General features: G+C 54.9%; 10 protein-coding genes and 1 non-coding gene across 11 annotated transcripts; 5 read left to right on the forward strand and 6 right to left on the reverse strand.

Moving 5' to 3' along the window:
• Window positions 1–1671: 1671 nt before the first annotated feature.
• On the forward strand, window positions 1672–2991 carry LY79DRAFT_529274 (chalcone-flavanone isomerase; the record flags this gene model as incomplete). Its single annotated transcript, XM_060556103.1, has 2 exons — window positions 1672–1895; window positions 2070–2991. The coding sequence occupies 2 exons, from the start codon at window positions 1672–1674 to the stop codon at window positions 2989–2991; spliced, it is 1146 nt and encodes a 381-aa protein (XP_060407398.1).
• Window positions 2992–3126: 135 nt separating this feature from the next.
• Window positions 3127–4420, reverse strand: LY79DRAFT_572543 (glutaredoxin). The gene is made up of 2 exons (XM_060559372.1): window positions 3747–4420; window positions 3127–3605 (listed from the first exon to the last, which is right to left on the reverse strand). The coding sequence occupies exons 1-2, from the start codon at window positions 3952–3954 to the stop codon at window positions 3436–3438; spliced, it is 378 nt and encodes a 125-aa protein (XP_060407399.1). The 5' UTR covers window positions 3955–4420; the 3' UTR covers window positions 3127–3435.
• Window positions 4421–6408: 1988 nt separating this feature from the next.
• Window positions 6409–7380, forward strand: LY79DRAFT_529237 (BAG domain-containing protein; the record flags this gene model as incomplete). The annotated part of the gene is made up of 1 exon (XM_060556097.1): window positions 6409–7380. One exon carries the CDS (start codon window positions 6409–6411, stop codon window positions 7378–7380), a length of 972 nt encoding a protein of 323 aa, XP_060407400.1.
• Window positions 7381–8527: 1147 nt separating this feature from the next.
• On the forward strand, window positions 8528–9742 carry LY79DRAFT_595074 (ribosomal protein L13; the record flags this gene model as incomplete). The annotated part of the gene is made up of 6 exons (XM_060561746.1): window positions 8528–8548; window positions 8836–8971; window positions 9120–9173; window positions 9271–9386; window positions 9410–9528; window positions 9604–9742. 6 exons carry the CDS (start codon window positions 8528–8530, stop codon window positions 9740–9742), a joined length of 585 nt encoding a protein of 194 aa, XP_060407401.1.
• A 1192-nt stretch (window positions 9743–10934) lies between these two features.
• Window positions 10935–11006, forward strand: LY79DRAFT_t282. Its single transcript has one exon. It is a non-coding gene; the product is annotated as a tRNA-Ala (tRNA).
• A 320-nt stretch (window positions 11007–11326) lies between these two features.
• On the forward strand, window positions 11327–11733 carry LY79DRAFT_529282 (Swi5-domain-containing protein; the record flags this gene model as incomplete). Its single annotated transcript, XM_060556104.1, has 2 exons — window positions 11327–11457; window positions 11562–11733. The coding sequence occupies 2 exons, from the start codon at window positions 11327–11329 to the stop codon at window positions 11731–11733; spliced, it is 303 nt and encodes a 100-aa protein (XP_060407402.1).
• A 473-nt stretch (window positions 11734–12206) lies between these two features.
• LY79DRAFT_487932 (ankyrin repeat protein) lies at window positions 12207–12731 on the reverse strand (the record flags this gene model as incomplete). Its single annotated transcript, XM_060553302.1, has 1 exon — window positions 12207–12731. A coding segment is annotated over one exon (525 nt), but the record flags the coding sequence as incomplete, so codon positions are not given.
• Window positions 12571–13736, reverse strand: LY79DRAFT_572556 (uncharacterized protein). The gene is made up of 2 exons (XM_060559373.1): window positions 13070–13736; window positions 12571–13007 (listed from the first exon to the last, which is right to left on the reverse strand). The coding sequence occupies exons 1-2, from the start codon at window positions 13638–13640 to the stop codon at window positions 12997–12999; spliced, it is 582 nt and encodes a 193-aa protein (XP_060407404.1). The 5' UTR covers window positions 13641–13736; the 3' UTR covers window positions 12571–12996.
• Window positions 13737–14698: 962 nt separating this feature from the next.
• LY79DRAFT_529241 (uncharacterized protein) lies at window positions 14699–15464 on the reverse strand (the record flags this gene model as incomplete). Its single annotated transcript, XM_060556099.1, has 4 exons — window positions 14699–14749; window positions 14880–14941; window positions 15005–15219; window positions 15307–15464. 4 exons carry the CDS (start codon window positions 15462–15464, stop codon window positions 14699–14701), a joined length of 486 nt encoding a protein of 161 aa, XP_060407405.1.
• Window positions 15465–15960: 496 nt separating this feature from the next.
• LY79DRAFT_572559 (Alpha/Beta hydrolase protein) lies at window positions 15961–17466 on the reverse strand. The gene has a single exon (XM_060559374.1). It carries the CDS (start codon window positions 17250–17252, stop codon window positions 16197–16199), a length of 1056 nt encoding a protein of 351 aa, XP_060407406.1. The 5' UTR covers window positions 17253–17466; the 3' UTR covers window positions 15961–16196.
• A 718-nt stretch (window positions 17467–18184) lies between these two features.
• On the reverse strand, window positions 18185–19764 carry LY79DRAFT_584951 (uncharacterized protein; the record flags this gene model as incomplete). The annotated part of the gene is made up of 4 exons (XM_060560449.1): window positions 18185–18304; window positions 18345–18486; window positions 19089–19198; window positions 19675–19764. 4 exons carry the CDS (start codon window positions 19762–19764, stop codon window positions 18185–18187), a joined length of 462 nt encoding a protein of 153 aa, XP_060407407.1.
• Window positions 19765–19869: the final 105 nt, after the last annotated feature.

Genomic DNA, 19869 nt, shown 5'->3' on the forward strand with positions numbered 1-19869 from the left:
AATCGCCTTTACAGGCACCTTACTTACGTAGGTGGGATTTTTTTTTCTTCTTTTTTTTTCTTCTTTTTTTTTCTTCTTTTTTTTTCTTCTTTTTTTTTCCCGTACACTCATGGGCCTCGAAACCCAACCACTAGAGTCATATCCACGGTGGCAGATACCGACTGAGCTGAGGGGTAGAAAGCTTCAGTGATGTCAGCAATGACATCCTTGCTACCAACGTGGGTAGGGTCTGCGGGGAGGGGGAGGGGGTTCAGGCATCGGAGACCGATCATCTGGCCAGGGTCTCATCTCATTCGTCGTTGGGACGGGCGTGAGCGAGGGCGTTGGATGCAGCAGGTAAGCCATCATTCACTCCCGGTTGGAGGAAACCGGGGGAAGCCACCTCCAAACATACGTATGCGCGAGTCCTTGGGAGCAATGCACAGCCGTCCTGTGCTGCGATGCCGCCATATGCAAGGTGATCCGGGATAACGGTCGACGTCTGCATAGGTGCGAGGAGGCTCACGGCACCCGTCGCGGCGACCAAGGGCAAATGCGCGTGAGCGGTGGCTTTGGGGGGGATGGGGCTCAGTGTGATACCATCACGATCCTGGGACACCATCACGCGTGGGCGCTTAGACGGCCACGGATGGCTGACCACTCAGCATCGCCCATCGCTCCTGGCATCACAGACACGTCGCCCCTCCCTGTCAACCTTCTCTGACGGAGGGGCAGACATGACCTTTAGTTGCTGCTGCTACACTGCGACTCACGGGCTAACGGTCCCCTTCGCCGAGCCTGACAGATGGTTGGTCGCAGAGGGAGTGAGTATCTATAGCTGCAGAAGATTAGCATTGCCTGGCGGTTTGCACCGGCCTTGCTTCGCCCGTCACTGGACAGATGTTCAGGGACCTTCAAGGTTGGAATCCGAGGAGAGAGTAGAATGTCATGTGCACGAGCTATGCCATGTGATACGTACGGCACGTACTGAATGTCCCGGCGAGGTGGGTGGGAGGTCAGCACGTGATGGCTGATACACTACGTCATTCTGGAGAACCCAGCACATGCCGCTCCACAGCCATTGGTCTCCTACTATCCGTACTCAGTATATCCGTATACCTGTTTTTTTTGTTGTTTTTTTCTGTGTCCCTTTTGAGGGTGGAGAAGATCCGTATGCATTGACATTTTGGCATTCCAGACCGCGAAGCTCCAATTGCAGCTTTCACAGCGTACCTACCTAAGGTACGGTAACGTATCCGTACGTGTAACTAATTATGCAATGCTACGTTGCCCTCCCCTCCCCAATCTGCATCACTGACACCTCTCAGCCTCAACCAAGTGGTCCGCACTCTGCATACTGAGTACGGACTCTTCGCGAGGATCAGACTCTCCTTGCAGCTCGCCAGTCTGTGCCAGCAAAGCCTCAAAGACCCTGCCACATGACCAGGTAATGCGTCTTCGTACCCGTCCGGCCCCGAACTTGTAATAGCTGGGCCCGTCGCTGCCACGATTCCAACGGCAGTCCCCGCCCGAGCATCCCGCGCGCCGTCTGAAGAAACTCCGAGCCCATCATCAGCCCACCACACACGCTCATCCCCCCTCCTTGCATCATCCCCCACGACGACCGCCACGATTCGCGAGAGAGGAAGATACAACCCTCGAACGCCGTGCACCAGGCTACCCTCTCCTCCAATGCTTCGCCCACACGCTCTCCGGGCTCTGCCCAGGGGTCTGCAGCAGCCCGCCGTCCGAACCGTCACGCGGCGCACCTTCTTCTCTCGCCAGCGCAACTCGTCCCGCCCCGTCGAAAAATACAACCTCGAGCGGCTCGACGAGGCCCGTTACAACTACAACCGCGACCGCACCTACTTCCTCGCCTGCGGCGCCCTCGCTGGCATCATCTCCATCATTTACACGTCCAACAAGCTGCTCGAGGCGCTCGCCGCCGAGGAGAAGCGCAAGGCCGCCCTCGAAAACGCCGCCGAGAAGCGCAAGGCCGCCTTCGAAAACGCCGCCGAGGAGAAGCGCAAAGCCGCCCTCAACAACGCTGCCGCTGGAAACTGTGGCGATGGCGACCCCGACTTTTACAGAAACAATGGCAACAATAACAACAACCACAATAGCTCCGGCTACCAGCTCGACTCGTCGGTGCCGACCGAGACCTTCAAGACCGAGGCCGGCAGCAAGCGCAAGGTCGTCATCCATGACGACGAGGGTAGGGAGCTCGTGCCCACGGGGAACAAGACGGTGCCCACCTTCCCCCGGACCATCGACCTCTCCCTCCGCCAGCCGCACCGAGACGACCCGGCCGCCGCGCCCATCGCCGCCTCCGTGGCCGACTCGGACGGCGTCGAGTACACGCTCGTCGGCCTCGGCATCCGCACCGTCACCTTCCTGGGCATCCAGGTCTACATGGTGGGCTACTACGTCGCCACCGCCGACGTCGCCCGGCTGCAGCGCTACCTCACCCAGAAGATCGACCCCATCGCCACGACGCTCGTGCCCTCGGAGCGCGACAGCCTCAAGGCCAAGCTGCTGGACCCCAGGGAGGGCGAGGCGACGTGGTCGGAGCTCCTGCAGGAGGTCGGCTGCCGCACCGCCTTCCGCATCGTGCCCGTCCGCGACACCGACTTCCCCCACCTGCGCGACGGCTTCGTGCGGGCCATCACGGCGCGGTCCGCCGCCGACAAGGCGGCCTACGGCGACGAGGCCTTTGGCGAGGCCATGCGCGAGTTCAAGAGGCTGTTCAACCGGGGCAAGCTGCAGAAGGAGCGGGAGCTGCTGCTCTGCCGCGACGGCAGCGGCGCGCTCGAGGTCATCCTCGACGACGGCAGGAGCTCCGGCCGGCAGACGATCGGCAGCGTGGAGGACGAGCGCGTCTCGAGGCTGCTGTGGCTCAACTGGCTGGCTGGCAAGAGCGTCGCCTCCGAGCCCGCGCGGCACAGCATCGTCGACGGCGTCATGGAGTTCGTCGAGAGGCCGGTCGGCACCGTTGCGACGCAGGTCGTGTGAAGGGATTGCCCGCCCCGTCCATGTAAAAGATTTTGTAAAATAAATTGAAAAAACACACAACCCACAACCCATACATGTACAATCAAGAGCAGAAAGACCCTGTCATAAAAGGGCCACAAATTAAACTAAGCGATTTTCATGTTTTGCTTCTAGTGTAGAACAATGTATTCTCATCAAAAGACGCAGTTCTACGCGCTAGTTCTCTAATCCCAAGACGACACTCCCCAGTGGTATATATCTCGACGTCGTCACCTCCGATCTTGCTCTCTAGTCAGAAAACACGTGGGGCTACAGCTTGTCGAGCTAGAGCTTGGACGGCCTTTTGTGTCGGATCCAAGTCGCGGCCCCGGTCAGCCTTCTCTGTCTTGCTGTGCGCGAAAGCACTCCCCGTCACCACTACCATCTACCATCGTACACAACAACAAGAACGTGGAAGGGTTTGCCTTACGCCTTGAGGGCGCCGGCCTCCTTGAGGAGGCTCTCGAGCTTGCCGCCCTTGAGCATGCCCTGCAGGTCCGAGTTGCCGCCGATGTGCTTCTTGGCGATCCAGGAGTTCGGGACGGTGCGCTGGCCCGAGATCTCCTGGAGGGCGTCCTGAATGGCGCTGCCGTCTTCTGCGGGTGAGGGAGGGTAAGGTTAGCATGAGGTCTTTTGTCAAATCGCGACGCGACGTGATGCAGTGCGAAAAGGGAAGTTGGAGGAGGAGGAGGAACAGAGCGTGCGACGCGACAAAGGAGGCAAAGAGCAAGACTCACCCATCTGGTCGAGCTCGAGGACGGTGTAGTCGGTGTTGAGCTCGTCGAGGGTCGACTTCGTTTGGCGGCAGTAGGGGCAGTAGCTCTTGGAGAAGACGACGACGTTGTTCTCGTCGATGAGCTGTTGGACTTTCTGCTTGGCGGCGGCCATGGTTTCTGGTGATCTGTTGGCTGATGAGGAGAATAGGCGTCGGAATAGGAATGCCATTACGGGAGAGAAAGAGAGAGGGAGGGGGGAAGAGGGGCGCGATGATGTTATAAGTACAATGTAGGTAGGTACGGCAACGCAGCTAAGGTACTTGGGTACTTGGGAAGTGGGGAGGAGGGGGGGTAGGGTTTATGTATTTGTCAGGTATCGCGCAACCACTGCTGCGGTGGGTTGATTCCAGTTGCGCGTGCACTTTGGAAGGACGAATTCGGGCGAATGGTGCGAAATGGATGATGATGCAATCGGGGATTCCAAATCGATGGTTTTTTTCCCCCTTCTCCCTAGAAGGTGGAGGGCGGAGGAGGGTCTTTGCCGTGGCAGATATGGGCTTGTGATAGCGGCTGGTGGGGGGAGCCGATCTATAAGACGGGGCAGGCGATGGCTGACCGGGCGTTACTTTGAGTGTGTTGAGGTTAGGTAAGCTGAGGTAATAGGCTTGTGGCACTGTGTAGTTGAAGAAATACGCAGTTTGTCTCGCATTCAGTTGCTGATTTTTATTTATTTATTTATTTTACTCGGTCCTGAAGGGACGCCGTCAAATGCAATCCAACGCTTCACCACATGTGTTGGTGTTTAAACCCCCTGTTTGATGAGTGCAAGAGGCATAGGAGGTGTATCCTTGATATGCTTACTACTTGAGTGTGTGGCCACCGCGGGACGACGTTTGCAGTGTTCGGGCAGCGGCTGGTGCTTAAGTACCTACCTATAGGTAGGCAGACACTTGGGTTTACTTATATGAGATGAGTTAAGCATCAGGAAATGCCGATAAGATAAGAGGACCCTGATGCAGGAGCGCACCTCAAACTCGTGATCTCATCGGTCAACTTGCCTTCTCACCTTGGGTACGCTGGTGTACATGACCCCGTGGACTCGGTGGTGGAGTGTCAAGGCTGCACAGGGCAAAGGGTGCCCGATCTGTCCGAGTCGCATCACTCACAGGTACCCGCGTTTAGCGCCCGGCCAGGGATCCTCGGGCACCCATACAGCACAGCGCACGTCGTGAGATTCGTGATGCGGTACGCAGGCTGCACTGCTGGGTTGGGTTTGAATCAGCGACAGATCCCTGCGCCTCAGTTGGTCGCCTAGTCATGGATCGTACGGGAAACGCCTCGCAGTCGCCAGTATCACGTCGAGAGGGGGGAGACGGTTGCTGTTGCTGTGTTTGCCACGCCGTCTGGTCTACTACCATCGGAGAAATGTGCTGGGAATTACCTAAGAGCAGGTAGGTGGGTACAGGATATATGTACGCGACAAAAAAAAACTAAAAAGAAAAAAGAAAAGAAAAAAGAATTGAAACATATCATCCTGCTCTCAAGGAACGAAAATCCATTGGACTTACGACTTGGAACGCATTATCTTTATCCTCCCCGAGGCACGTTATTTACAACAGACGGCCTGAATTGCGCGTCAAGGCATTTGTCGACACTGATTCAAGAATAAATAAAAGAGTAAAAGGCGCCGTCCATCGGCCCGGCCAATGACCGCGGCTCTTCCGCAACGGCCCCCGGTCATTCGCTGACTACCTTTCCCAGTTTTCTAGAACCTCCCCTCCACATCCCACATCCACATCCGCTCGTTTTCTCTGCTCACCACCATATCACTGCCACCGCCAGTGACCACTCACGACACGCCCTCGTCCCCGACTTTCTGCCGTCATACTCCCGAGTCCCGAGCCAGAGGGGCCACCTCTCGTTTTGCCGCAGCTCCAGCTCCGACCGCACCCCTGTCCTGCCTGCCCGCCGCCTGCTCACGCCCTTCACCACCCCCTCCATCGCGCCCCGAAAGCTGACAGCGTCTTGCTTCGAAAGCCTCACCCGAACCACCACCTGGATCCTTGACCCAGGCCGGTGATCGTCGAGGCTTGTCTCGTCCGGCGCCAGACCCAAAAACCCGCTTTCCTGCATCAATCAACTCGAGAGCCCTGCCTTCCAAGGACCTACAGCAGAGAGCCTGCGCCTTGCCTACTTGCGTTACTGCGGAACGGCCTGGTCTTCGAACCCCTCGTTCGAGTCGGCAAGGGGAAGAAACCCCCTCCAGACGAGGGCATCCCCACGATCATTCCCTATCCCGCCAGACCACCGCCTCCCCGCGAGCATCGCCGTCGACCTTTGCCTCACTTTTCCCTCCTCCTCCTTCTCCTCCACCACCCTTTTCTTTCCCATTCCACTTTTTTTTCCCCTTTCCCCGGTGCAGCGTCCTTAGCTTTAAGGACCGCCTACTTCCGCCAAGGTGGCTTCCAGTCAGCAGCCGCTTCTGGCATCTTCCGGTGCTGCCCTTTCCAACATCACCGCTCTGTTGCCCACCACCCTTCAGGTTTATTTCGACAAGTCCATTGCCAGCCTCACCAAGGTCATCGTCGACTCCTCCCGATACGTCTCCGACACCACCGGCATCGATCCGAACCTCATCCTTTACACCACCATCGCCTGCATCCTCCTCGCCGTGCCCCTAACCATGTCGTCTCGGTACGGCTGGTCCACGAATCGGGACCAGATATCCCCCTATTCATCCACTCTGAGCGGCGTGCCCCACGTCACGGACGAAGACTTTAGCTACATCACCACCGAAGACCTCCAATCCACCTCGCTAGGATCCTCCGTCCCCACGAGAACCTACGCCCACTCACCTCGACCCCGCGGCAGCGCCGTCCCCGAAGACGACGTGCTCCTCATCAAGAACAACGGTGTCACCTATCCCGCCCACTTCCCCGCCTATGCCATTGGCGACGGCAAGCTACGCGTTCGCGACGTCCGGGACCGCGTCGGCGTCATGCTGGAGCTGTCGGACCGCCGCATACGCCGCACCAAGCTCCTCTACAAGGGCCGCCAGCTGAAGGAGCCGGCCGCGCCCGTCCGGGATTACGGGGTCAAGAACAACAGCGAGGTACTGGTGGTGCTGCCGGACGGCGACGTCGATGCCGAGAGCAGCGATGGCTCGGACGAGGAGATGGTCGTCGTTGCCAGCGACGGCGCCAGTGCCGTTGGCAGCACCGGCGGCACCGACGACGGAAAGAAGCGCCGCGGCAAGAAGAAGGGACGGAAGTCCAAAAAGCGCAGCAGCAACACGAGCCCGCGGGACAGCGCCTCAAATCTTGGCGTGCCGACCGGCCAGGAGAGCCACCGACCATCCTCCCCCAACAGCCAGGCTGCCACTGGCCCTCACGCCAAGCTCGAGGCCATTGCTGCCAAGTTCAACGCGGACCTTCGCCAGCCCTGCGAGGACTTCATCGCCGCGCCGCCGACGGACGCCAAGAAGCGGGTCGAAGAGCACCGCAAGCTGTCCGAGACGACGATGCAGCACGTGCTCCTGAAGCTCGACGAGGTCGAGACGGCAGGCGACCCGGATGCCAGAGCCATGAGGAAGGCTCTCGTCCAGGACGTGCAGGACGTACTGAGACGTCTTGATGCACGTGCCGAAGCGTCTTGATGCACGAGTTCACGACCAAGTTTTAAAGGAAAACCGTCCGGCACCCAGAGTGCCCTAGGTTCCTGCGATACGTTTGTTTACTAGGAAACGGCCGACTTCTTCTTTTCTAGATGAGCATGTGCGCGGTTCTTTTTTTTACTTGTAAGCCGGAATGCATGTTTAATCAAAGCGAGATTCGCATCTAGAGGCGTGCCCGCAGCGAGCGGATGCTTTGAGTATGGAGTACAGGGTAGGATACTGTGCTTTTGCTACGATAGGACCGGGAGGGTCGTAGGCAGTACTGTAAAGAGCCGCCGAGCAGAGGGTGAGAGAGAGGAGATAGGGTGTGTGGCGATGATGAGACGTCGTAGACAGAAATGGCAAACAACAACCCAAGTTTCTGGGATCTTCGCTCTAGGCATTGTTCACATGATGCACCCATGGTGTCTTGGAATCGCCTCGTCGACCGTCGACATTGGAAGCAGGGCTGCAGCGTGACGTTGGTCGACAATTGTCCGGGTCGTTCGTTCGCTAGGGATAATCCCGGTTTGGTATGAGCGATGTTGACGTCGTCTGCTTAGTCATCAAGACACCATGTTCCTATTGTTATTTCCTTTTTTGTGGTCGCTTGGGTGGAAACACTCGGTGAATAATACCCGGTGAGGACCCGTTGATCGGAAGGAGGGTCTGGCCGGCCACCGTACCGACGCCACGGAGCCCCGCCGGCCAGCTGTCAGCGCAGACCGAAAGACAAACACGGATGAGTCAGCAAGGTGAAGGGTGCTGCAGCAAAAAGGAAAGGAAGCGCTCTGCCTTCTGGTAGGTCTTTCCAGCCCTAAGCTGCCTGAGGCCCCACATGGAACCCTCGCTTGCGGCGCAGGACGCCTTACCGAAAGCAGCTAGCGCACTCATTGTTCCTGCCGTGCCATTGGGGGGTTTTGTGTGTGCGCGGTGTAAATTTCTCTTCCGCCCCGGAAACCCAGTCCAGTGTGCCTCCCCCGAATTTGAAGATTGTCGCGACGGCCTCTTTGCAAAACTCACCCTCCGACAATACTAACCCCAACGGCAGCACAACAGATCTCTACAGAGGCACCCGACCTTCGCCCAGAGATTTGAATCCTCCTCACCCTTTTCCTTCTTTTCAGATATCCCCCAAGGAACAGGAACGATGTCGTCTTTCGAGCCGGTGGTGAGTTTTGCACCCATCTTCGGTCCCAGGGATCGCGGGACGTTATTTCGACCATGAATGGATTTCGATATCGGTGTTTGTGGGCGGGCGGCCGGACGCGGCGGCGAGCAGGAGACGTGCAACGGGCGCGATGGACCACGGCGACTCGGTCACGGCTGTTCTTCATTCCTCGTCTTCGCTGGTCCTCTCTTCGACCGTCCTGCCGCAACATTCGAATCGGATCCCCATCGCCGACCGTGGAGACTGCAAAGGAAGTTGCAGATAGCTGACTCCAACTCTGTTCACAGGTCGTCATCGACGGCAAGGGCCATCTCCTTGGTCGTCTCGCCTCCATCGTGGCCAAGCAGCTTCTCAACGGCCAGAAGATCGTCGTTGTCCGCACCGAGGCCCTCAACATCTCTGGCGAGTTCTTCCGTGCCAAGCGTATGTCGAAACCCCCCCCAACCCGTCCCACCATCGCCGCTCCCCGTCCTTCAAGAGGAGGAACACGCCCCGGCAACGCATTATAGGGAGAGAGACTGGGAAATGATATACCTGAACCGGACGAACCAATACTGATCAATGGCTATAGTCAAGTACCACGCCTACCTGCGCAAGATGACCCGTTACAACCCGACTCGCGGTGGTAAGCCAACACATACACATATATATCCGGGCTCTGCTCTGTCTCCTAGATGAGATATCAACTCGAGGACATTCAAATGTCTGACCTGACGAAATAGGTCCCTTCCACTTCCGCGCCCCGTCGAGAATCTTCTACAAGACCGTCCGTGGCATGATCCCCCACAAGACCGCTCGCGGTGCCGCCGCCCTTGAGCGCCTCAAGGTCTTCGAGGGTGTCCCCCTCCCTACGACACCCAGAAGAAGATGGTCGTTCCCCAGGCCCTCCGTGTCCTCAGATTGCAGCCCGGCCGCAAGTACTGCACCGTCGGCCGTCTGTCCCACGAGGTCGGCTGGAAGTACCAGGACGTCGTTGCCAGGTGGGTTTTTCCCCGGTGGACCTGCTTTACGGTCCCGCTTTCCTCCCTCCTATCGATGTACTGACATGCACATAGACTCGAGGAGCGCCGCAAGGCGAAGGGTGCTGCCTACTACGAGCGCAAGAAGGTCGCTCAGCGCCAGCTCTCCGACGCGAAGAAGAACGCCAAGGTCGACGAGAAGACGGCGCAGGCCCTCGAGGCCTTCGGCTACTAAACGTGGTCGACAAGTCCCCTTCGATTGTTGCTCTGGTTGCTGCAGGGGTATGGCGGAGGAGGAGGAGGAGGGGATGCGAGGAGGGCTTGATTCCCCGATGGCCGCCACGCCGCCGCCACCACCACCACCATCATCCCCCGTGGTAGTCTGACGTTTACAAAAGACCCGGAGGGTGATTTCTTGCGCATTTCTGTCCTCATCCTCGCGTTTCCTCATTAGATTGGCGTGGGCGGTTCATAAGGGAAATTCTTCATTTGCTGCTGGCACACAATGGGCTGGTCATTGGAAGGGGGGGAAAAAAGATGATATTTCTTGGGAGGGTGGTGTTCCCGGAGCGGAGAGACTCATGTTGGCTTTGTTTACTCCGGAGTGAGTCGAGAGACCTATTCTACAACGAAAGCCTTCTTCCTGTTCACTACCCACATCACCCCCCCCGCGCCGCCGTTCACGGTGTTTCGGTCCGGTTCAGCCACTTCCCCCCTTTTCCACTCGCAATAAGTCACCAACGAACAACACACAATCCAAGATGATTCATGTCCAATGGGCTTGCCTGTGTAATGATGGTGGTTTATACTGCAAAAACAAACAAAACGGGGGTTTTCTGGCTTCTGATTATTATGGGAATTGATATCACTTAAACGACACAAACCAGTCCCCCGCTTCCCTTGCAGAAAGTCTCGTCTTGTGTTTTTTTTTTTTTCCCCCTTTCCCCGTCGAAAAGGTCTTCCCTAGACGAACCAACCATCCTCACCAGACGAGGCGACTTGCGGAAGTAGAAAAGGAGCATGCGAAAAGAATGAAGATGAGACGTTAAAAAGCAGAGTGTGCCACGGCATTTTAGGAGGGAACCTTGGCGAGGCGGCTTGTGCTTAAAAGAAGTAATTGCATTGCATTCGGACATTGTGCGCATCAGTGAGTGTGAGAATATGAGGTGCATCAGGTGTAATGAGCGTTCGTGATTCAGCCATCCGACGTGACGAGTTCGCGGTCCGACGCGTTTGATGTGTGCCCTGTCCCGGGTGACCCGCCCACCCGCCTGCCCTGCTCTACCATGCTCTCCGGCACGAGCATGTCACCGTCCGACTCGTCACGTAGGCGGAGAGGACCCCGCTGGGTCCTAGACATCGCCGTTTGTGTGCTAGCGTGTCGCAGTATAGAAGCGTCCCTCCGTAAGAATCAGTCAACATTCAATGGGCGATTGGTTTAGTGGTATAATGACCGCTTAGCATGCGGTAGGTCCAGGGTTCGATTCCCTGATCGTCCACTTTTTGCCTTTGCTGTTGATACATCCTTTTGTCGACATTATTGACGGGGTATGAAGTTATTGGTTGTATTATGACATTTTCTAAGTATCTTTCACTTTTCTTATGCGTTCTACTCTTACTACCTAAGTACGTAGCATGACATAAACTGCTCGGTATGTCTTCCTTGTTAGCCTGGTTTTCTCCATGTTGCTCACTGCCCGGACGTGGTCTGTGCTTTGACCTCACATCGCCATCACGAGACCCGGCTCCGGAAACGACAGGAAACGTATCTTCACTCACAACAAGGCTAACGGTACAGAAGCTTCCTAAAGCCGAGAGTATGGGGTCATCAAAACCTGATGGGAGTCTCACTGACACCAGCTGCGACACGGGCAATGAGTCTGCTCGCAACGTCACCCAAGACGAATGTCAAAATGAAAACAGCGCAAAAATGAAGGAGAAAAATGATAAGTAAGTCGACAATACCACACCGACCTCTCAATTATAAGAAATTGAGACCTTGGATGCATCTAATCATCACCCATGTACTTTTATTGACCTTCATCCACTTACAGAGAGTTCGAGGAAGCCTCAGCGGTGGTGGCGCGGCACGTCAAGCTGCTGCGAGAGTACAACGAGATCAAGGACGTCGGGCAACAGCTGATGGGCATGGTCGCCGAGATGCGGGGGGTCACGGTTGGTAGCCTCTACCGGACGGGGGAGTTTGGTGTCGGGCCCAAGGACTGAGCTGGGGGTGTAAGGAACCAGACTGAAGTACGGGCTCAAGGTGACCCCTCTTGAGATCGCACAGGTACACAATCATACCCCAACACAATCGGATAGATACAGTGGCGAACCGGATTAAAATTTAGGAAGAGCCTACTGAAAAACATTGAGAAAAAAATCCCAACATTAATACACCAGCTTCATTCCAACAGCCAGGGGTACTCCAAGGAGAAGTTCTCACAAGCCTCTGCCCAGATGGCGTCGCCGGGTAGACCCGGTGCCTCGCTGTTGTCTCTCAGAGTCTCTCTGATTTCTTCGAGGGTCGAAGAAGGAAGGGAAAGGGTGTATGTCTCTTCTGGATCATCCTCGTGGATCCTAGAACCCGCTTCGATCAGATCGAGACCTCTTGATTCTTCTGACGCCTCCGACACTATGTCCCCGTCTTGATAATCTTCATCTTCGTCTTTTGAAGAGCTTCTATCGAGTGATTCAAGGAGCTTTGCAATGCCTTCAGGACTCTGGTTGTAGTACAACAGGGTCTTGTCCTCAAGGACCTCCTGGTCAGCTTCGGTCCAAGGCCGATGGGATTTGAGAAGCGTCACAACAGCGTGGTGACCTTCCCGACGAGCAAACTCAATGGCGCGGACATACCGACGTCGACCATCGCCGCACGTTTGAACCCCCGAGTTGAGTAGTAGTTGCACGACGTCCAATCTACCGTGCTCGGCTGCTCCTTCCAATGCTGTTCGTCCCTCAATCTCAGCTCCGGGTGCGTTTGGATCAGCATGCAAGTCTAGTATTTTGCTAACGAGACCAAAGTATCCCTTGATAGAAGCAGCTTGAAGTGCCGTAAGACCTCCATGGTTAGTGATTGGTGGCTCGTTGATGTCGGCTCCAAGTCTTAGAAGCATCTCAAATAAGGCGATATCTCCCTGCTCAGCAGCGACTTGTATGGGTGACCTCTCCCATGGTTCGACGTTCCATTGTTCTTCATCAAGCACAGTTTCGTGGAGATCTATGTTCCAAGACAAAAGCCACTGGGTAATTGGTTGCAGACCAGATTTTATCGATTTCCCAAGAATCCGTGGCGTCATGATCGTTCCGTGTTTGTGTAGTATCTGGAGAAGCTCAAGGCTTGTGTTTTTCATTCCGAAGATAGGGCAAAAAGGGGGCGACTGATACCCAAAACGCAGCAATAATCTGAGATATTCCGGCTGTCCGAGCTGTATGGCGCCATGTACCAGAGGCCTCTGTGGTGGGCTGCGCAGAATCCGCCGACGCCATTCAAAGTAAGGCTGGAGCATCGGTGTTTGAGCATCATGTTCATCCACAGGTTTGGCAATGTCATCATGCGTACAAATTGTTGGATGCATGCCCGTAGCCAACAAAGCCTCCGAAATCTCGCGGAGGTCTAGTTGTGCTGCCAGGTGTATGGCTGTTCCTAGCCAAAGGCCGTTGACTACTCTTAGTCTCGTATATTGTGCGGTGATAATGTGGATGATGGGTGAATCTGATGAATACTTTGCGACGAACATGGCAGCCCACAAAGCACATTCGTCGACAGCTTTTGCATCGGTTTGGATGATTAGCGAAATCAAGTCCACATCTTGCGCCATGACGGCTGCCTCAAGGACTGATCCGCATTCGTAGGCAGCTGAATTGTCCCCAAGCGAAGCTCCTTCTGCCAAAAGCGCTTCAGTAATTATCTGCTGACGAGACCGGATAGCGAGAGCCAATTCACCGCCCAGCCGTCTTGCGCCTGCGGCCAGCAGGAAAAGCACCACTTTGGTGTTGGTCCCAAGTATGGCCGCTTGCAATGCAGTTTCCCCCAAGTTCTTGCATCTACTTGCGGGCACGTTCAGGTTGCATGCATCGGAAAAGTGACAAAAGTTGATATCAGCACCTTCACGTAATAGATGACGAACCATATTGACGTCAGCATAGAAAGCAGCATATTGAAGGGGGGAAGCGAGGGACCAGGGTCCATCAGTTTGTGCAGGTTGAGAATGGTCGGCCCCCAACTGTAACAAATACTTGACGTAGTGACTGGAACCGATTGTTATAGCCGCAGCCAACGGAGTTTCTCCTTGAGCGTTCGAGATATTGATGAATTGCCGCTTTTTTGATAGCAAGTCAAAGGCGAACCGGCTCTGTGACCTAACCGCTGCAACGAGTAACGCTGATATTGATTTTGGACGACGAATCTTGGCTCGGAAAGACCCAATGATTTGTTCGGAAATAGGGCAAGCCAGGCGATGTCCAATGTCATGAAAAAGCAGCATTATAATGCCCTCATCATGCGGGTCGAAGTGATAGTTCGAGAGTAGAAGTGAGGCGGAGCTTTCCCACATGGGTGAGAGAGTTTCGCGCAAAAGGTAGATTAGGCGAACCAAAAATAGACTCTTAGTACGCGTGTCGACTCCGAAGTCAATAAGAATTCGCATGAGATTTTGATCGTATACCACTGCCGCGTACTCGAATGGCGTCAATGTTCCCAAGAATTGAGACCTGTGAAACGTGCGGGACATGTGTTGATTCACATCAATGCCTATCTGAAGCAACGATCGTACAAGGCCAAGCTCTAATCTCTGGACAGCTTCCTTGAAAAGCCGGTTCAAAGCTGATTGCAAGCTCAATGGAAGCTCTGCAAGCTGTTGCGTCGCTAGGGAATCTAGTACTCGAGATGTTTTGACCATGTCTAGCAAGCGTTCAATGACAGCATTTTCATCTGTTATCTCTTCGAGACTGAATGCGTCCGCAAGAAAATTGTTGGAAAATAGAAACAGTAGCATTTCGAGCGACTTTAAACCGTTGAAGCCAAATGGCGATAGAATATGGCTTTCGGCGAGGAAGACATGGCTTTCCAGGACCATTTCAGGCATGATTAACGTAAGAGCTCGAACTGTGTATTGAAGTTTGCTTGTGTGGCTGGAAAGCTTAGGACGGGTGCGTAGAGTGAGGGAAAGCAGCTCGTTGACGGGCAGCCTCAGTGAGCCACTGCTGCGCTGGGACTGGAAGATCGCACCCAAGTTGACCCCTGCGTGAGATTGGAGTCAGCAACAGGCACGTTCGACATTCTGGAACGCAGAACCGCGGCTGCAATCCATACCTCCGAGGAAGTCTTTCGCAAGTAGCCATGGGATGCTATGCGCACTACAAACTCGTACCTCAGCCGGTGGTGATGGCGTGCGAATGATCAAGGAAAGGTCTTTTGGTGAGGGGGGTGCCTCTGTTGAAAGTGGTATGGTCAGCATTTCGTTTGTTATTGAGTAAAGCCTCTGAGGTGACTTACTTCCAGCAAGTCTGTCCAAGGTAGACTCAAAGGAGTGGCGGCTTCTCGCCTTCTCGACAGTCGCGGGCCGTAGTGGGATACCGGACAGATAGACCTTGCTTTCTTTGCCCTGGAGACGGCGCCGGCGTATTCTTGCGTCGACATGCTTCCACTCCAGGCTCGTCATGTTTTTCGTCATGTGCCATTGCTTGAGTTTTGATTCCAGCTGGGCCTTGCTGTAACCGCCCTGTCAGACTGGCTGTTGTATTATACACCATGGAGAGGGTCGAGGATATCCGAATGAAAAATGAGATACCGCACACAAATTAACTAACCTTGGACGGAAATCATGAAACATGCTGAGTGTTGAAATGACATCCTTCAAACTCTTGTCCTCCAGGAGGTAAAGTCTGCGGATGATCGGTTGGACCCTCATCCACTCCTCGTCCTTGATGATGGCGTTTTTGGTCCGAGGAGGCATGCTGATAGCCGCTTGTCCGGATGCCTTTGAAGGGCGACTTGAAGAGTATTGTTCAAGGACTTCAGGCAAGTCCCACAGATATTTCTGGAATTATGTCCTCATGAGATCACACGAAGAGCTGGTGTGAATGATGAGATGTTTGCATAAGGCTGTGTTGGTGAGCGCAAGACGGTATTTGTAGCTTGTCGAAAGAGGCTCTGGTTATCAAATTTGATTGGCTGATGACAGAATCTTATGGTGTCTGTTGTTCGTAGACCTGAGTGACTTGTCCATTCAAGGATAGTGATGGTGAATGCCTTGCCATTGGCTATTGCCGTAATCTGGAGAGCCTCTGCAGCGTTCACAGCGAGGCGGGGTCAGCGAATTGCGAAGCGGAACTGCAGGTTAATGCTTACTTACCGACGCCTATCATGCTGGCTGAACGGTCAGGACTCGCTCCAATTAGTTGACTGGTTCGCCTTGGTGGCTGGACTCCTGGAGCCCAATCATGCACATAGTTCGTTTAGTTGGGCTTCATTGAATTCTCGCGGGAAGGCATGGCCGATTGATGACCTTATCAGTAAGCTAAGGCTGGGCGAGTCTCCGAACAATAAACATATGTACTTGGTTCTAGTGTCTAGTGTCTAAGATCTGGAAGAAGTCATTGACTATGTACAGCCATTACAAGGTCATATCATGTGCCCGAACGGTGCCCTTCATTGCAGAGCACTATAACATTGCCTCTTTGGGCCCTTATTTGGACAACCAAGCGACGAGAGCTTCGTGGAACTCCTCCGGTTGAGAGATCTGGGGCGCGTGGCCAAGCGCGGGGAAAGTGTGCAGCGTCGCGTTCGGGATCTGAGCAGCAACAGCAGAACCAAGAGCGGTAAAGTTGCCCAGCGTGGCAGCGACGTCGGGGGGCGACCACTGCTTGCCGATGGCGGTGTTATCCTTCTCACCAATCATGAGCAGGGTGCGTGGCTTGACCAAGGGGAACTCCCAGCTGACAGGCTGGGTGAGGACGAGGTCGACGATCTGGGCCTGGTTGAGCGCATACGTCTCGGCCTTGGAGCCCTGGTAGATGTTGACGAGCATGTTGACCCAGATGTCGTACTCGGCCTTCCACTCGCCGACGTAGTAGGTGGCCTGCTCATAGCCTTTGATGGAGGCGTAGGAGCTGGCCAGCTCTGTCTTGTAGTTGTCGTCGATGGGGAGGTACGGGACGCCGAGCGCCTTGTAGTCCTCTAGGCCGACGGGGTTGACGAGGACCATCTCGTTGACCTCATCGGGGAACATGAGACCGTAGCGGGTGGTGAGCATGCCGCCGAGCGAGTGGCCCATGACGGTGACGCGCTCGATGCCCAGTGTCTTGAGCAGGCCGTTGGTGTTGGTGGCGAACTGCTGCAGGGAGAACTGGTATCGCTCGGGCTTGGAGGACTTGCAGAAGCCGACTTGGTCAGGCGCGATGACGCGGTAGCCGGACTGGGCGAGAATGCGGATGGTGGTCTCCCAGGTCGGGCCGCAGAAGTTCTTGCCGTGGAAGAGGACAGCCGTCTTGCCGTTGGGATTGCACTTGGGCTCAACATCCATGAAGGCCATCTCGAGCTCCTGCAGCTGGGAGGTGAACTTGTATAGCTTCACGGGCCAGGGGTAGGTGAAGTTGGAGCCGTTGAGGTCTTCGGGGAAAGATTCGGATTTGTCATCGATGATGCCCTGGGCGGACACGAGCGCGACGCCCGCCGCAGCGACGGTGGCAAGGAGGGAGAAAACCTTCATTGTGGTGGTTCCTGGCAATGCGGCGTTAGCCATGTGTGCGAGACATGAAGCGAGGCATGGAGAAGTGCGCAATTCGTGGAACAAGGTGTAATGAATTCGAGACCAGTTGCAAAATGCTGGGCAACTCCTGATGGACCCGGAATGAGATACAAGCCCCCGTGCCGATGCAGCGCTCTCCAATAGCCACAGAAGAAGGAAGGTTGAGATGATCGAAAGCTTGCTTACTTGGTTGACAACACGACCTAGATTAGACCTGGGAAACAACCCCGTCTACATGAGCAAAGAGGCGACTAGATGTGTGCGTGCGAGGGAAGACCATCTACCAGACCTCGATCTAGAATGGGCGCCTCTTGTTTATGTTACAGCACTGAAATCACATGCTGCTGATTCCAAAAAGTGTGTATTTCGTAACACGCATCGGGTATGCATGGCAAAGCTGCACGAGAAATGGAGGAGAAGCAATGTTCCTTGAAGGGAGACAAGGGAGCAAGACGGAAGCAGATCATGGAGCCGTGCCTGGTTCTGGCCGCTGCAAGGCGAAAGATCCATACTCAAATGCTTCGCCAGAGCATCGACCTCATTTCCGCTCCGGTGGGTCTGAAAGGTCTTCAGTTGCGCTGGCGAAGGTGCCCCGGATAGTGGGCTGGTGGTATTCCTCATCCATGTTCATGTTGAATGCTACGCCGTCGAAGTCGAGATGCTGAGCATACGCGGGCGTGTTCGCGCGGGTTTCTTATGAGCGCTGTCCTCATGTGAAAAGGACCCGAGAGGGTTTCGCTGCCTCTATTATTCAATCTTCCTGTACCTATATCGGAATATCGGTGAAAGCAAAGTTGGCGACTGGCTGTCCACGACCAAGGGTGAAGACGGAACGAGGTAGCATTGCTTATTGTTCTGTTGGTTCAAGGTGGAGCTGATGTTCCAAAAACCCTGGTGAAGCCTTGGTATGTGGACGCACACTGGGATCATTGACTGGGGAGCACCAACAGATTGCTGCAGCCGGGAATAACGAGAACGGAGAGCATACCCCAGCGAGCACCTTGCAGAAGGGCAGGTTGTTGATGATCCATATCCTTGACGAGAACCTGTTTGATAATTCTGAAGAGAGTGCGAGTTTACATGTACCCTCTTGTCGACATGCGTTAACAGTCGAGACAGCCGAATGCTCGAGAGGATGTCGCACAAGGTCTCAAATCTCCATCCACGGCGCTCTTCGTGGCCCTGCGGCGAACTAGAGAAGTGCTGTCCGTCTAGTCCTTCATCCCAGCTATCACACGACACAATATAGCCAATATCTGAGTAACCTTAATCCATCAGTTGACTGTCAATTGTATCGAGGGTTTTTTAGCACTCGCCGAAACCTTCGCTTGTACAATTGAGAAATAATCATTAGCTCCGTAGCATATCATTGTACAGTCTCCTTGTTCATGTTGCCGCCCTTGTAAGCTCATTTACAGCCGTAGTTAACGGCAAGGATCCCAGCAGCTTGGCGCACCGTCCCGTGCACCCGTGGCAGGCTATTGTTGTTCCCCAACGCAAGATGGCGGGGGAAAATACCTCAGAAGGTTGTGTGTCCGGCCGATAGTGCGCTCTCTGGGGCATACCAGGGTTCGTGACCAGGGCGGCCAGCCACCCCCGCCAATATGTTGGAGAACGAAAATGTGAGAACATACATGGCCATAGAAGACATAGTCACATTAGGAAGGCCAGATGCAGCGCCCTGGGAGCGCCATCGAAAAAGCCTCCAGACTGGAGAACTTGGATAATGCCAAGTTCCACCCATGCCTGGAGCAGCCCGCACATATCACTCCACTAAGACGCGTTGGCCGGGAGCAGCAACCAGAACGGGACGTCCCATATCCCCCTCACAAAGGGATCACGCCACGGGCCGCAGGGCAGAATGACCCCGATGTGCTATTGTGCACAGACGACAGACGGACCTCAAGAGGCGACGGATACGGCGGGGACTTTGAACGAACCTAACCGATAGAATGCAACCCCAGTTTACCCAAGATGAACTGCATGTCTTTAGCGAACAGTCGAGGACAAGTAGCAGGCGGATGTCTTGATAGAAGGCCGCAGAAATCCCTTGCCAGCCAAGAGTGACGGTTCAACAGTGGCGCAACACGGAGGCGGCCAGGGTACCTTTGGCAGAGATCAACCGCAAGTATCGCAAACGAGGTGGTAACATGTATTAGTTACGGTCACGGACTAGAACTCTTCTCCTTGGCTTCCACAAACCCTTTGCAAATGAATTCGAGCCCTTCAGCGTGTACAATCGGTAGAGCTCTAGCAGTTGTCTATCTATCTTACGAAGCCTATGATCACCACAATCGTCGGCCACTGGGAGAGAAGACGATGCAAAGCTAAAAATCACGGATACGTAATGGGCCAGGATGCTCCGCGCCTCATTTCACTTGTCACAGCGACACACCTCGGGAAAACAGGAGCTAACCTGTCTGGTACTACAGTCCGATGCATAGAATGTGTACCAGAAACGGGTGGTGCCTGGATCATCCCGTCCAGGCACAGGCTCGTCGCACATATTGTTTTTATGTCACCCTCCTTTGTAACTCCCATACACTTCCAGACAAAGGCTTCCGATATATGCCCTTAGTGGCAGACTTCGCCAAAATTCCGCCTCAACAGA

This window comes from Colletotrichum navitas, assembly GCF_030913465.1.
Source record: "Colletotrichum navitas strain CBS 125086 chromosome Unknown LY79scaffold_154, whole genome shotgun sequence".
NCBI lineage: Eukaryota > Fungi > Ascomycota > Sordariomycetes > Glomerellales > Glomerellaceae > Colletotrichum > Colletotrichum navitas.

Coding starts and splice junctions, on each gene's coding strand:
- LY79DRAFT_572543 (XM_060559372.1), bottom strand. CDS start 3,954: ATGGCATTCCTATTCCGACGCCTATTCTCCTCATCAGCCAACAGATCA. Junction 3,606..3,746: donor CCTCGAGCTCGACCAGATGG/GTGAGTCTTGCT, acceptor CCTCACCCGCAG/AAGACGGCAGCGCCATTCAG.
- LY79DRAFT_572559 (XM_060559374.1), bottom strand. CDS start 17,252: ATGGCTAACGCCGCATTGCCAGGAACCACCACAATGAAGGTTTTCTCC.
- LY79DRAFT_572556 (XM_060559373.1), bottom strand. CDS start 13,640: ATGGTTCGTCATCTATTACGTGAAGGTGCTGATATCAACTTTTGTCAC.